Below are 16,755 nucleotides of genomic sequence, written 5' to 3'. Positions count from 1 at the left end.
TTAGAAAGCTGAAAGTCATATTTGTGGCCTATCTCTAGCAAACCAATAGGACCTTATACCATGCACTTTGCATATAAAACTACTGGCTTAATCTTATCTTTCCCACTCACAGTTTTCTTTCATCCTATTTTTCTCTGTACTTATTTTTAATTTATCCTGCTATACAAATTTATGTAAGCTACGCTAAATCCCTTCTTCTGGAACGAAGTAGGGTATAAATAAATGTACTTTAACAAAACAAGAAAGAGTGATGACGACATATTTCTTCACCCCCGAAAGCCCCAAAATGAACTGGCAATAATCTGTGAAAACTACAGACTACTGCCAGTTCATCTCTACAGATTACCACAGTCTGTGAAAAGTACTCCAGACAGGACCACCATTATACCTTGGTGCCTGTTCTATGTTCCCCATCAATGCACAAGATAAATCCTGAAATGGAGGGAAAACCAGAAAAAAAAAGGCATTAGGAAGTCCTAGCTCCATAACACATCTGGACATTATAAAGCACTTGGTTGGACAATGCTTTTTTTTCCCTTCCCCAAAAACCTATGGTTTCTACTCTGCAGGCTTGTGCCATAGCACATGTATATTAAACATCTCAGCTCACATACACTGAGAGGGAGCATATCACAACTGTTAAGAGCACAGACTCTGGCACCAGACGCATGGGTTTAAATCCTATCTCTGCTGCTTGCTTACTTGTATGATTTAGGACTAGGTAGTTAACCTTTCTGTACCGCAATTAATCCCATCTACAAAATAGTACCTATCAAAATAGTACTATAATAACAGTACCTATCTCATAGGGCTGTTGTAAGTATTAAATGAGATAACACGTATATAACATTTAAAACAGTGTCAGAGCACATACAGGGACCTCAATAAATGTTAGCCATTATTAGTGACATGTGAGTGGTGGAGTGAGCACTGCCTTGGACTTCGGGCAGCAGCACGTCTGGGTTTCTGGAAAAACACCTGTGGAATGAGCAAGGTCTGACCACCTCCTAAAACAGGCCAAAATCTCTGACTTGCCGAGATCTTTGGGGTGGTTACTCTTCTTCCTGCCTTTCTAAAGGCAGTACGGTGTTGTGGAAATACTTGGTGGGTGTGTGGGCACAAAGCTGAATGTGTTTTTATCCCCTAGGAGCTGACTGGAGTGTGGGAGATAAATGCATAAACAATTACTAGGTAGGATGATTAAGCAATATACTGGGGGTATGAACAGAAAAGCACTGGGGAAAAAATAGTATCCACCAAGTTGATGGAGATATAAGACACGTGACAGTGCTAGACAGAAGGCAGAGAGCGGTACTCATGTAAGATTTTATTATTGCTGACTCTTCCAGGGCCTACTTTATTTACACTTCTTTCATTTAGGATCGCCTGCAGAACTAGCCTTGGGGAATGACAATGTATAACCCCTTATTCGCAATGTCGAACTTTTTCAGCACGCTTTCCACACGCGCAAACTGGGGTTTCAAACATAAGTAACGGGAGTCCGCGTTTCTGGATTAACAGATACACGAGGAATTGCTCGCAAAATCAGGGAACGGAGCCAAGAAAAGCAAAACGAGGCAGGCATGGCACAGCCACGGCATCTGCGAAGCGCCCGAGACCCGCGGAGCAGAAGACGGGAACGACAGCCCTGCCTACGCGCGCTCTGCGTAACAGCGACCGCCTCAGCGAGGCAAAGCCCGCGAACTTCGGGCGCCTGCGCCACCGCGGCGATTCGGCGCAGTAGACGGGGACAGGGAGCGAGGGCGGCGCACCTGCGTGAAGGCGGCCGCGGCGGGCGAAGCCTGTCCAGTGCGCTTGCGCGAAGGCCCGGGCGGCTGGGGAGCCGAGCGCGCGGGCACGCGGTGCGCCTGCGCGGAGCTGCGTGGCGCGGCGGAGGGCAGGGGCTGTGTGGAGTGAGCGGCGCTGCGGGTGGGGCCGTCGGCGGCGCTGGTGAGCCTTGCGGAACTGGGCGGTGCCGAGGAGGAGGAGGTGGCGGCCCGGGTCTGACGCGGCCCGGTTCGTGGGGGCTCCGCTTGTTTATTTATTTATTTATCGTGGGTGCCTGCAAGTGTGTGCGCGCTCTCGCTGCTCAGCTGGGAGGGGGTGGGGGGAGGGCCCGGGCGCAGGGGGAGTTGGAGCCGGGGTCGAAACGCCGCGTGACTTGTAGGTGAGAGAACGCCGAGCCGTCGCCGCAGCCTCCGCCGCCGAGAAGCCCTTGTTCCCGCTGCCGGGAGGAGAGTCTGTGCCGACAAGATGGCGGACGGGGAGCTGAACGTGGACAGTCTCATCACTCGCCTGCTGGAGGGTGAGTGCGGGCCCGGGGCGGGGCGCCTCCTCCGTCCCCTCGCCTCCCCCTCCGCGGCCAAAACCCGAGGGGACCCCTCTCCCTACCCGAGGCAAGACTTTGGGAGAGCGGCGGGGCGGACGAGCCGAGGAGGGGGCGAAGAGGCTGCTCGGCTCGGAGGAGCGGCCTCCGGGAGCGCGATCGGGGGAGGCCGGGCGAGAAGGGGCCGTCCCCGCGGACCCTCGGGGACCGACGCGCGCCGGCCTGGGGCTGAGAGCAGCCCATCTTTGGGAGACAGCATTTCAGAAAGGCCGCTGGGCTCCCCTCGCCGTCGTGCTCGCCGCCGGCGACCCTTCGTGGGAGGGTACGAGGATGCCTGCCACTGGGCATTGTATGGCCGTGGAATGTATTTCTTCTCTGTTCTCTTTGTGCATTGCCCTTGGCTGCCTCTGCTTGTCGTTCCGAGGGTGAATTTTATAAATTAACAACAAAAAAATCCTTGTCTTTAATAGGAATGTTTCATTTGTTCTGCATTCTTACACGATGCTATAGAATGGACTCCTTAAAGAGAGGGTAAAATTAGCGGGAATTTACCTACTATTATTTGGCGTGAAAACAAATAGTAAAACAAAATCTTTGATCAAGCCGAAGATGCACGTAAGAAATATGCGAATGTAGATAGGTTTGCTGAAGGGATTGGGTTTTGGGTTTGAAATTTTAACAGATTTGAGCAGAGCTTAATTTCTGTACAAACTTAGTAAAGGTTTTTTTTTTTTTTTTTTTTTTTTTTGTAAAGCCTCTCATGTTTAAAGGTATTTACAAGTCTTTGTAACATTTGAAGTTTCCAGGCCCTGGTGTTTTAATTGGAGTTTTATGTTTGTTGGAAGGTGAGGGGGAGGGAAAAGGAAGAAGTGGGACAGGCCAGGAGTTAAATGTATTGATTCATTGGAGGATATTAATCAAAGTTAAATGCAGTCTTCTGCCAGAGAGTCTCTTTACCCTAAAATTTGCGTCATCACTAATTGTTTTGTGAGCGTGTAGGAAAGCATTTAGGCCTTTTTAAACAGTTTAGAATTCTCTTTGTCAGACACGGTGAAAGGATGGCATATGGTGCTGCTGCTAATATGTTTTCAAATTACCTGAAGATAATTGTTTACTACAGTGAAGTAGTATGTACTTATATTTGGAAAATCACCAAAGACGGTTGTATGAAGGAGGTGGAGGGAAAGGGTCTAGTTGCTTTTTTCAACGAAAATGTCGGTATCTAAAACATCAGTTCTGTGTGTACCCGTTCTGTAACTAAATACCATTTATTTGCTCCAGATGTGAAAGGTTTCCAGCAGTCTTAAGACTGACTGGGAAGAAAGTTTTACCAGGAACGCTTATTTACCTTTTCTTTTACTATCAAGTTATACCTGGGAGGCCCCCTGGTGCCTGCAGTGTTCACTGCTTAAGACTGTGTGTCTTTAACAGATATGGACATCTTGCAGGGTCTGTGAGAAATTTGCTTTGAAAAAAATTTTATTTTGTAACTGCATTTCTCGATGAGGGAAATATAGTTATTTTTTAAATGTTTATTTCTTGTTAACATTTGGGAAAGTTTAGGCCTACCACTGTTTTTATGTATTTTAAACTTGTAAATTTAAATATTTTAAAAATCTGATGTTTGTACCTCACCCTCTTCGTATTTTATTTTCCAGATATTTGTATACTTTATAGGCATAAAGACATTTTATATCTTTTAAAATGTTTGATCTGTAACCTTTTAAGTCAGACACACCTTCTTTTATGATGACAGATACTTAAGAAATTTCTCTAGTGGGTTCAAAGTAATTGGAAGAAAAGACACAGTGGGGGGAAAATAGCATAAGTGATTCTATTTTGTGTGCGTGTGAATTCAAATTAAATACTTGGTTTTGGACAATCTTTTTTCATTTTTTTTTGGTGAGAATTCGAGTCCAAACACATTTCCCTCTTTTCGCAAGTGTTTATCGTCCTCCTCTGTGCCAGGCACCAGGAATCCAAAGATAAGACAGTCTTTTCACTCAAGGAGCTCCCAGACTAAACAAGTGATTTTCAGACTTTTTCCAGTTTCCTCTCTGTTCCTGTGTTTAGCACACTCTGTTAGTAAAGAGTTTTAGTACTTCAGTCTTCAAAAAAAATTTTGTCTGCCTTTTCAGTGATGTTACATTCTAATTTAACTCAAAGTCAAGTGATGGTATTTTTTAAAGATGCCTAGCAGAATTGCCATGGTCCGTTTTTTTCCTTAGTGTTAAATGAAAGTACAAGTGAAAATTTGGCAAAAATTTCTCTACGTTAGGGGAAAACATTCCACAGGACCTGATCTCATTTTAAAATGCTGATTGTAGTCCCACAACATAGTCCAGATTCTTTTGTACTAAATCAAATTGCCAGTCTGCTCTATACACTTTTACTAAATACGTTTTATGAGTTACTTTGTGTTACGTAGACTTATTGTTGATGTAGTATTTTCATAGAGCCTTTAGGACGTTTTAATACATTCATGCTATTATTTAATGTAAAACAAAAATACTGGTTGTATTATTTGAATGGTGCATATTCCTCCAGTATATTTTCTTGGATTAAGTTTTACTCAGAACTGAAAAATCAGAGACTTCTACCACTTCATCCCCTGTAGTGACTCTGTTGGCCACATTCTTGTGGCCAATCATAGTGCTCTTGACTGATTATTTAAATTGAAGCTAGTTTGTATGGGCCTGGAAGATTCATTAAAGGCTTTTTACTTAGATCAGTGGTTCTCAAAGGAATGAGGATGGGAGTGGGAGTATAGCAAAATTACCTAGGGAACTTTGTTCAGACTATAAATGCTGAGTTTATTTTGGGGGAAGTAAAATGGAATGAGTAGAATCTGAGGTGGTTGGGAGGAGGTTAGTATGGAAACCTGCTGCTGGGTGATTAAGATAGTGCCAGCTCTGTGTTCCCAGCCATGATCTTGATCCAGGTATTTAAAAACTGGGTTGTACCAGTTGATGTAATGTCTATTATATATCATATATTTGGTAATACATATGAAACTGTTTAGGATTTGTTTTTTTCTGATTATAAAAGTAAGGCATACTTATTGTAGAAAACTTGTGAAATAGAGAAGTATAAAAGAAAACAAAAGTCCCCCATAATTCCACAATCCAGGGAAAACCCTTTTTGAAATTTTGATATATTTTTGTGTTCATGTACTTCATATCATTAGAATATTCTTTTGATAGCTTTATGAGTTAATTTTTCATGTAGCTTTACATCATGAACATTTTTCGTTGTCATTGAAATGTCTTTAGAAATACCTCAAAAGCTACTTGCGGTGTGATAGAATAATTTTCTAAGTGTTTTTTTTTTTTTTTAACACATTGCCACAAAGCTGAGCTTGACAATTACAACGAGCTGTGGAATAATAGCACTGTGTAAACTTCCATGGGAGAATGTGATTATATTTCTATTTTTGGCCTACTTACAGCTTTATGAAAATCTTTGGATGTGTTTGTTCTTTTTGTTTTTAATTCATTTTTCACTTAACCTTAACCTGTCAGATGTCTGAATTTGTGGCTCTGCTGTGATCATTTAGTGTATATTTCCCTTTCCTTTCTTAGGAAACATTTAAGATTTAGTTAGGCTGACAGACTAAGCAAATAAGTTTTACTTTTAAGTGTCCTTTGGAAGGTTAAAAAAGGGAGTGGATTTGAAAAATGAAATAGATTGATGAAACGACATTAAAGCTCACCCTTTTAAAGTGACAGATTTATTGAGATATAGTTCACATGCTGTGCAGTTCACCTATTTGAAGTATATAATTAAATTATTTTTAGTATATCCACAGAGTTGTGCAGTCATCACCACAATCAACTTTTCAAACATACTCTCACACATACACACCCAAAAAATCCTGTTACCCGTAACAGACACTCCCCATTTCCTTTCTTACCAACCACCCTCCTCCCAGCCGTAGGCAACTACTAATCTATTAATACTTTTGATTCTATGGATGTGCCTATTTGGACATTTCATATAAATGAAATACTCTACGTGGTCCCTTGTGACTGGTTTCTTTTAATGTTTTTAAGGTTCCTCCATGTTGTAGCATGTATCAGTACTTCTTTTATAGCTGAGTAATACTCCATTGTATGGATATACCACATTTTTAGTCTATTCATCAGTTGCTGGACCGTTGAGTTGTTTTCCCATGTTGGCTACTGTGAATACCTCTAATGTTTCCATCAACATTTGAGTACAAGTTTTTGTGTGGACGTGTGTTTTCAGTTCCCTTGGCTGTATAACTAGGAGTAGAATTGCTAGGTCACATGGTAACCCTATGTTTCCCCTTTTGAGGAACTGCCAGATTGTTTAAGGCCTCTTAACCGATTAAATTGTTTGGTTCTGACCCAGCAGTCTCAGGGTTAGGCAGTTGAAAGGAAGTGCTAGTTCTGGCAACCTCAACTTCCGCAGGGAAAGTGTTGTATATAGATCCAAGGCCAAACCTTTAGAAAAAAGTACGTGCAGAGTGGGAGAGATCACCTGAGGGATACTTTATCTCTTCTCGTGATTCTTCTGGATGAGAGACTAGAGGAGGCATAAAGGTGGTGGTATATTTTTCAACTGATTTAGAGATTATGTGTGTTTTTTTCTTATAATTAGTTTCAGCAAGTTAGGGAAACTGACAGTTTGAAGAAGTATCCCAGAGGGGTTATCTAGCTATTTGAATGCAGAGCAAGAGCTTTTCTGGTGAATGTCTAAGATAAGGATTCTTTGGGATTTAGAAATCTATTTAAATTTAGGCTAGAGAAAGGGTTATATTAAGATTAGGATTAGTGAGGAAGATAGTAAATTGTATCAAGTAGGTTTTTTCTCTCTTATTCTCCAAATTTATCATTTAACAGTGCATTCCAGTAGCATGTATTTTCAAACAATTCTAACTGAGGTAAAATAATGCAAGTACATAGAAATTCTTAGAAATATTGAGTAAAATTCTTTTCTATTAATTGTTTCTGAAGCAAGGGTTATCCTCAAGTCTTGGGTTATAGGAAGCCAAGGGGAAGAAATGGTTAGTTAGTGGTGTGGTGGATGGTGATTCCTAGTTGAGTCTCCTAGGATTTAACTTTGGATACAAATTTATACCCTCAGGCAGCAATCACTGCTCCTCTGGTAGCTGTAAATAGCCATTTTAAGGCTTAATCTTCTTGGAAAAATAGAGGAGCAGTGAAGGTAGGTAGAAAGAGATTAAATTCAACTTTTCTTCCTATACCCCCCACCTTACTCCGGAGATTGGCTTAGGTTCCCTCTGAAGTTATGGTTATTAGTAGGTACAATGTGATTTTTTTTTTTTTTTTTGCATCTTGTTCTCTAAAATACACCCTGTAACAGGCTTTCCATCTGATTGATAAAATGAAAATAATGGATACAAAGTCTTTATTCTGCAATTAGAAGTAGAATTATTGCAGAATGTTAATTTCTAAAAATGTAGACACTCATTCTGAAGCTAAATAATTATGAATAACCAGTAGCCAGTTTTTCCCTGGTTTGACAAAAGAAGTCAGTCCTTGGTCTAGGTGTGTACTTGTCATATAGTAGAAAAAAGGGCAGTGACGGATGTACTTTATTCTGCTTCTGCACTTTTCACATGTATAGAGCAATAATTTGAGAGAGAGTGTATATAACCTGAAAATCACGTGGCCTTAGGAACCTCCCTTCCCAAGTTTGCCTGCATCTGTGCAAGAACAAGTAGAGGTATTTATGTTATGTGCACAACCTGAGGGAATATTGCCTTTGGTTTTTGATGCTTGCCCTCACTGCACAATTTGCAGGTTTTGACACACTTTTCACCATAAAGAAATTTTATTCCAAGAATGTTAATCAGAATATCCCTGAGTAACCGAAGTTCCCATCTGGTCAATCTCAGGGTGACCAAAACACTTTCTTGCTTTGAGTACAGTCAACTGTAAAACAGCCTCAGGTAGGTCCTTCAGTAGGTATCTCAGAAGAAAGCATTGTTATTGTAGGAGATGAGAGCTCCATTCATGGTATCGCCCCTGAAGACCTTCTAGTGGGGTGTAGCCTAAGTATACATTGTATATGTGAAGTCAACAATAGTGTCCTAGGCCTCCACATTCACTCAGTCATTAACTCTCCCAGAGCAACTTCCAGTCCTGTAAGCTCCATTCATGGTAAGTGCCTTATATGGATGTACCTTTTTTTCGAATTTTTTATACTTATTTTTACTGTATCTTTTCTATGTTTAGATACACAGATACTATTGTGTTACAGTTGCCTATGGTATTCAGTACAGTAACATACTGTGCATGTTTGTATAATAGCTTAGGAGCAATAGACTATACCATGTAGCCCAGGTATATAGTAGGCTATACCATCTAGGTTTGTGAACACTCTAAGATGATGTTCACCAAATGATAAAATCTCAGAAGATATCTCCATTGGTAAACAACACATGACTGTATTTGTCTCACACCACTTTAGTCTTCCTTCTAATCCTACCTCCCATTTTCAAAATTTAGAGAAATAGTTAACTTTTCATAATAAAAGAAATTTAAGGATGTCTGATATTATATAGCTTTTTCTAATGTTATGTCTAGCAGTTATAATAGTTCATTTAAAATTTTTAAGTAGTAAATTGAGAAGAAATCTTTATAGGTACTTATAGGTTTCATTTATGTTGTTTGAGTATTTATCAAGTAATTGAGCCAAAGTAGGGAGAGAAAATGACCAGACTTCTGAGTAAGAAACTTGCAGACCTGTCAGTGAGAAAAGACTAATGTCTAATTTTAGATAATGACAGAAAGGAATAGATTTTGTGAATTTCAGACCCCAACCACAAGAGTTGTGTGAATCCTGAATGATAATCAGATGTTTGTTTTGAGATGGGGTCCTGCTGTGTTGCCAGGTCCACCCTGGAACTCCTGGGCCCAAGCGATCCTCCCCCCTCAGCCTCTCCTGAGTAGCTGGGATTACAAGTCTTTACTCAAGAAATGTTAGTAAGTATTGATACAGTGGGAAGCTATTGTATAATATTTAGTGAAGGATACAGATTCTGGGTGTTACTTAATTTCAGCTCTGCCCTGGTTTCTTTTGTATATTTAGGATGATGATAAGTGCCTACATCATAATGTATCTGTAAAAATTAAACAGGGAAAACACTTCAAACAATTTTTGGCACATAAAAGCTCAGGAAATGTTGACTACTGTTATTCCTTAGTACAAACCTGAGCTAGGAAATAAGTAACAGAGAGCTCTTTATGCCGCTGAGCACTGGACCTTCCCCATACTGATTTTTGAGAATGCTCTTTCTTGTGAGTACCTGAGAGATGTTATGTCTTCTACTTTGTGTTTATTGCATACAGCCACCATTCTCATATGTATGTATGTATGTGTAAAATTTTCTTTCCTTTTTCCACTATCCAGAGTTTATAGTGTGTTTGATGTACCATTGGTACTGATGAGCAGTATTTCTAGGCAGAATAAAATGGTGAAAAGTGATTTTAGGATATATGTTATATGCTTTCTTTTGACTAGGGACTAGGGCAGTGGATCTTAAACTTTGATTCTTGGAACCCCTTTACACTCAGCTTCCCCATACTTTTTAAAAGAATTAAGGACAGAGCTTTTATTTCTATGAGTTATTTACCATACTTTATTAGTAATTAAAACTGAGAATTTTAAAATATCCTTTAATTCATTTAAAGTAACTAACTCATTATATTTTAGCACAAATAATGTTCTTAATAAAAAGGTAACTTTACTAAAAAAAAATCAGAGGAGTGTCATCATTTTTACATTAATGCAAATCTCCCTGATGTCTGTTTTAAGAGAGGACAGCTGAATTCTCATCTCTGCTTTGCTTCAGTCTGTTGTGATATATTGTTTTGGTTGAAGTATATGAAGAAAATCTGTATTCATACAGATATGTAGTTGGAAAAGGGAGGAGTATTTTAATAGCCTTTTTGGATAATTGTGTGTATTCTCTGATACCATACCAAAAATCAGCAAGTAGTTATTTTTTAAAGTTTAATCGCAATGCAGAATCTAAAATGGTATCGGTGAATTTTTTTATTCTCTTACATTAAGATTGAGTGATCTTTCTTGTATTTTAAATAGATCTCGAGCATGACTTGGTAACATGCATTGGTCATTTGGAAAATACGCAGATGTCCAAATGTTGACACATCTTATTACACAATACATTATCAAAAAATGACATTGTTCACATTACAAGATCTCATCAGAAGAGTCTTTAGGTATGAAGAAGCTATCACATTCATGGTGCTAGATACAAAGTTTCCAAAATTTTAATTTTCACTTGAAAGCTTCAGTTTTATCGTTGGCAACAAATACTGTCAGTTGTTTTGTACATTTTCAGGAGGATCTGTTAAATATCTAAGTCTGAATAACCATCATTTGTCAATTATGCTTTCCAGTAAAAAGATGTTCTGTAGAAAAAGTGGCTAAAAGTCAGCTTGGAACTGAAACAGTCATGCAAGTGCTTTTCTTTGTGACAACTACTGTACTTTGGTATGCAGCAGAAGTGCATTTGGGTAATTTCCATTTTATCATAGAGAATATTAAAAAGATCTATATTCTAAGATTGGGGTTTAATAAAATTGATCATTTTTACTGCTTCACCAAGGGCATTCTTAAGTGAAGCTGCCTTTTTGTGTTTCACTGTAAGTTCATGGCAGTACACAACACAATGACAACCAGTACAGTTTGATGCCACTGACTTGACATGAGTTGAGGTGCTAGCAGTTGCCCACCATTGCTTTTACACCATCAATGCAGATGTCAACACAGTGGAAAAAACCTCCTCCTCTATTCCTGAAACGTCTAGCCCTTATTTTTCTTCTTTACTCTTTTCTAATTGTACCTGATAATTTGTTTACTAGTGTACCTGGAATTATTTTTATTTATGGTAAATCACAGACCCCTTTGAGAATTCACAAAAGCCATGAGCCTTCTCTGAAAAATATTTACGTACATATACAGTATTACAGACAATTTTATACAGAGTCCCTTGAGGCCATCTGCGGGCTCTGGGTCCACATTAATTGTTCCTATCAGGCAGACTTAAGATGAATTCAAAGTATGGCAGCTGCCTAATGCTTTTGTTTAAAACCAAATTCCACATTTTAGCCAATTGTAGAAATTTTACTTTCTTTTTATTTAAAGGCAAGCTTCTGTACTAAATACGGAGAAATTTCCAGAAAAAAATAGGAAGTCTAGATTTGTTAACTTTGTCATTAGTATGTAATCTTGGGGGTGGGAGTAGAGTGAGAATGAAAAATAAATCATCTTTTGATTAATGGAAATTATTAATATTTCATGAGGCAGATATGAATAGGTGGTGGAATTAGGGTTTTGTTTTTTTATCTTGCCATATTTTCTGTTTTAGAGAAGGCAGTTATAAGTAAGAACTTGCTGGAGAATGTAGCAGATGGTTGGTGAAAAATAAAATTTAGTATATACACAACACACATAGACACATATATATCATATACCCTTTATAATTTAAAAGACAAAACCTGCATTGGAAAAATGTTTACACAAATACAAAATTTGAAATATAATGGTTGAGTACAATTTTTTGAGTACAATAATGGAATTCTTTTGGGAGAGTATACATTTTGCTTAATTAAGGTTCATAGTTAGTGTTCTCTGTCATCAAAATTGATTGCAAGTGGTCTGTTGATGTTGATCTGTAATGAGGTTTTATGTATTTCATCTTAGATGATGTCTTTACACGGATTGGTACATACTCCCAAATACTAATGTCAATCCAAAAGCGTATGATTTTAGTTGAGCATATTCATTCCTTGGAAAGTATTTGTGTAATTCTCTTGATATTTGCCTTTTAGCATGTCATCACATTGCAGATTAATCACTTCAAATAGAGGGTTAGGTGGAAGCTCCTTAATGACACAGTTAAATGGATTTTGATATATGGAAATTTCTTTTGCACTTGAGTAGAGATCTAAGGAATGCTACAGTTTGAGCTTGGAAAATATATCTGCTGCAAATCTGTGTGAGAATGAAGATTGATAGCAAGGGAAATGTATAAAGCAGCTTGCTTGTGATTTCGACTGTATTAATTGTCAAAATGACTTACCACATACTATAAGTTTCACATGTAAGTATGTATATTTTCACCTTATAATTTTAGGTTGACTTTATTAAGAAACATTATCAAGTTTGCAGCAAACTTCATTTCTAGAACGATTCTGTGTTTGATAATAGTGATTGAGGATGACTCATGTTTAGAAAAATTTCAGTATCAGCCCTGAGCTTAGAAAAAACACAGTAAAACTGTCAGTGCTAAGCCATTGAAATCCTTTGTGGTGGGACAAATCAGGATATTCAGCTTTTATTATGGACAAATATTTATGAAACTGACAATGGTTAAGTTCATGATAGCAAATGAAACTCTGTTGATATTACTGGCTCAACAGTACATGGTAGGTTAAGATATTTTTCTGTAGAGTAACTGAACTGTAGACTTAAAACACTTTATATTTTCAGAAGCTTTGTAAAATTGTCCAACTAAGCCTTTTGCTACACCACGTGTATTTTTAGCACCATCAGTTGTAACATGTCTCAGCACATTCCTCTACAGGTTGTACTAAATTAGTTTTTCTCAGCTTCTTTTTTTTTTCTTTTGAGACAGAGTCTTGCTCTGTTGCCCTGGGTAGAGTGCAGTGGCGTCACTGTAATTCACTGCAGCCTCAAACTCCTGGGCTTAAGCGATCCTCTTGCATCAGCCTCCTGAGTACCTGGGACTACAGGTGCATGCCATGCCTAGATAATTTTTCTATTTTTAGTAGAGATGAGTCTCGCTCTTGCTCTGGCTGGTCTGGAACTCCTGAGCTCAAGCGATCCTCCTGCCTCAGCCTGCCAGAGTGCTAGGATTACAGGTGTGAGCCACCATGCCTGGCCTGAAAATATTCTTGTCTATAGTTCTACCAAGACTTACTCATGATAAATGACTTTTCAGTCACTTCAAATTCAGCATTGGCTCCTTGAATAAACAACTTAGAAGTGTTGGTAACATCTGCCAGCTCATCAAGAGCCCAGGAAAACCACTCAAAACAATTTGTCTTGTTTTTTAATTATTTATTAATGTTACTCCCAACGTCTTTAAGTCTTCAAGCACTGCTCTTACAGCAAATCTTTAAAAATTTTACTGTCTCAGGACATATTTCTTCAGCTTCTCTAATCAAATACAATTTACTTAACCTACCATTGGTAAATGACTTACCTCACTTGGCTAACAAATGAGCCAGTTGGAAACTTTAGTTGCAGACTCATTTTTATGTTTGTGAAGAAATTCTGCTGTGATGAGATATTCCATTTTAATTTTTAAAATTTTTCTGACCATTGCTTTCCTATGAATTGGGAATATTGTGATAAGTGCTCAGTCTGTAATGTCAATATATTAATATTTTTTTAGCACAGCTATATTATCATTGCATAATAAACACAGTGATCAACCATCCAATTAAATGATAAAATAATCCACCCTCTGTTGTATCGTAAAAGCACAACATTCAAAGTCCACTTTTCTTGCTTTGACATGAGTGTGCACTGGTAATAAAAGTAAAATAAAATGTCATGATACAGCAATAAGCAGGACACTAAAGGTGCTACCAAGTTATAACTGCATGTCTACAATTTGTAGTATGCTGAAAAGCAATGTCAAAGCCATGAGAGTGCAACATGTCATTTCTCTCACAGCTGTTCACCTCTGCCATTATAGCATGAAAATGCCCATTGGTAATACATAAACAAATGAGAGTGGTTGTGTTACAGTAAAACTTTATTTATGAACACTAAAATTTGAATTTCACATAGTTTTTATGTGTCATAAAGTATTCTTTTGTTTTTTTCCTAATCATTTGAAAAACGTAAAAATCATTCTTGGGTCACAAGCCATGCAAACAGTGGCATTGGGCCAGATTTCCCCCTTAGGCCTTAGTTTACTGAACTCTGGTGTAGTTTTTCTTCCTTTCTGATGTAAACATGATTATAGCAAGATTATCTTACCAAGAGTCAGGAAACCTTGGTGTTCCCACCAAAGTTATATGACTGATTAAGTCAAGTAATGGGATTAGGGTCCATGATGTCTAGTCCTTGGCAAGGTGTTCCTCAAAATTCTTTATGTAATCCTCTGAATTTCTAGTGTGTACCCAATAATCACATTTTGTGTGCCTCTCTGTTCATATTTGAGCAGCTATTTCATTGTCAAAGAGCAGCCAACGCAGAATATTTTTGAGTGCTTTTGATCTTTGACAGAAAGGAAGCATGTAGTCTGAGCTCACCAGTCACTCTGGCTTTTTTCTGGAGGCATTTCCTAATTTGTGGTATAGGGGAATAGAACCCAAACAAAAAGTGACAGTCTCACAGGGCAAAGGAGGAAAGATGCAAGTCTGGGGCCACTAAAGCAGTTGAAACTTTAATCAGGAAGGGGCAGGAACCACATAGAATCTAACCTCAAAATCTGTAGTCAGGTCCCTCTAAAGTAATTAACTGACCTCCTAGGTACACATGTACAAGAGAAGATTCTAGGCAATCCAGCAGAAAACATCTGGGAAGCTAAAGATCTGAGCAGACATTTCAGCATCCCCCTAGCACCAGAAAGGCTAACGTTGAAGTTCAAACCCTGCCAAGTTAGAGGGGCTGTAATATTTCCTGAGTTTTTCATTGAGACCCCCATCATGGCAGCTCTAAGATTGAGGGCAAAACTGAAATAGACCAGCCCTCAGGAAAATGTGGTAGAGTCACTACTACACTGTTGCCAATAGAATAGCCCTCTTTAGGGGAAGATGTCGTCTAGAACTTTTACAATTTTTAATCTATAATCCAGGATTCCACAGGATTAGTTAACCAATATCAATAGAAAAAAAAAGAAATGATGAGTTCAGTAGAAATTGTCCAGTTATCCAGTGCTGAGGGTGGAAAAAAAATAGAGGGAAAATACAGAAAAGAACATGAGAAACGTGGGGAAACAGTGGAAAGAAAACTCGAACATATGTAATAGGAGTCTCAGAAAGAGAGGAAATATACAATGGAATAGAAGAAATACTGACTGATAATTTTCCAAAACTGAGAAAGATATCAGAGCACAGATTAAAGAATCTCTGTGAATTCCAAGCAGGATAAATACGAAGAAAACCATATTGAAACCCATCATAAACTTAATCGCTAGAAATAAAAGAGAAAGAAAATCTTAAAAGCTGCCAGAAGAAAGAAGTTAATCACCTTCAGAGAACAATAATAGGAATAATGGCTCATGTATCGCCTGAAACTGGAAGCCAGCAGACAATAGAATGACCTCTTTAAAGTGCTGAGGGAAAAAACGCTAACCTAGAATTCTAAATTCAGTAAGCATATCCTTCAAAATTGAAGGCAAACTAAAGACAAACTACAGCTGAGAAAATGTATTGCTGATAGACTAGCACTAGAAAATACTAAAGCAAGTTCTTCATGTTGAAAGAAAATTATATCAGATAAAAGCAAAAGAACTGCAGGAAGAAATGAACAACAGTAAGGATAAGTGTAAGTAAATAAAAATTTTGACTTTAAAATAATAATTGGCCTTTGGGTTTAAAATGTGTGAAAACAATGTATGACAGCAGTAGAACAAATGGTTGGAAGGTGGTAATAAGTAAAAAATGCATTTGTAATCTCTAGAGCAACCTCTAAATGAAATATAATGGAATATATAACTAAAAAGCTAATAAAGGAGAAATGGAATAATTTAAAAATAATTGATTATGGCAAAGAAATGCAAGAAAGGAGTAAAGAACAGATGAGACAAACAAAACAAATGGTAGGTTGGTAGACTTAAATCCAGCTTTGCTAAGTGATTATATTAAATGTAAAAGGAACAAACCTTAAAATTGAGACAAAGCTCAGAAGACCTAACTATATACTACTAACAAGGGACACACTTTAAGGACACAGATGAGGAAGCAAAAAAATGGGGAAAAGAAACATATCATGTACATGTTAACCAAATGAAGCCTAGGTTGGCTGTTGGCTGTATTTATGTTGGAAAAAGCTGTAAGACCAGAAGTAACACTAGAGGTAAAGAAGGGCATTGCATAATGCTAAAAGGGTAAATTCAACAGCAAAATATCTTTAAATTTTTTATGTATCTAATAATAATAATACAGGTTTAAAACACAAAAAGGAAAAGTTGACAAAACTAAAAGGTTAAAACAGACAAAACTGCAACCAGATTAATAACAGATTAATGCACCTCTCAGCTAGTAGAACAAAACAGGAAAAAATCAGCAAAGATATAGAAGATTTAAACAACACAGCAAACTTGACCTAATTGACACACGAAACACTTCACTCAACAACTGCAGGATATACACGCTTTTCAAGTATTTATGAAACATTTACTAAAATGTACCATATGCCATACCATAAAACAA

At 38.1% G+C, this 16,755-nt stretch overlaps 1 protein-coding gene across 1 annotated transcript in view; it reads left to right on the top strand.

Moving 5' to 3' along the window:
* Positions 1-1,988: 1,988 nt before the first annotated feature.
* The window catches only part of PPP1CB (protein phosphatase 1 catalytic subunit beta), a 37,105-nt gene continuing 22,338 nt past the window's right edge, over positions 1,989-16,755 (top strand). The window contains exon 1 of the mRNA XM_069495299.1: positions 1,989-2,305. Within this exon, the coding sequence (XP_069351400.1) occupies positions 2,254-2,305 (52 nt within the window). The 5' untranslated portion in view covers positions 1,989-2,253. The remainder of the gene's footprint in view (positions 2,306-16,755) is intronic.

Source organism: Eulemur rufifrons, chromosome 19 (genome assembly GCF_041146395.1).
Source record: "Eulemur rufifrons isolate Redbay chromosome 19, OSU_ERuf_1, whole genome shotgun sequence".
Lineage (NCBI taxonomy): Eukaryota > Metazoa > Chordata > Mammalia > Primates > Lemuridae > Eulemur > Eulemur rufifrons.
Note: the sequence above shows the minus strand (reverse complement) of the source record. Positions and strands in the feature narration are given on the sequence as shown.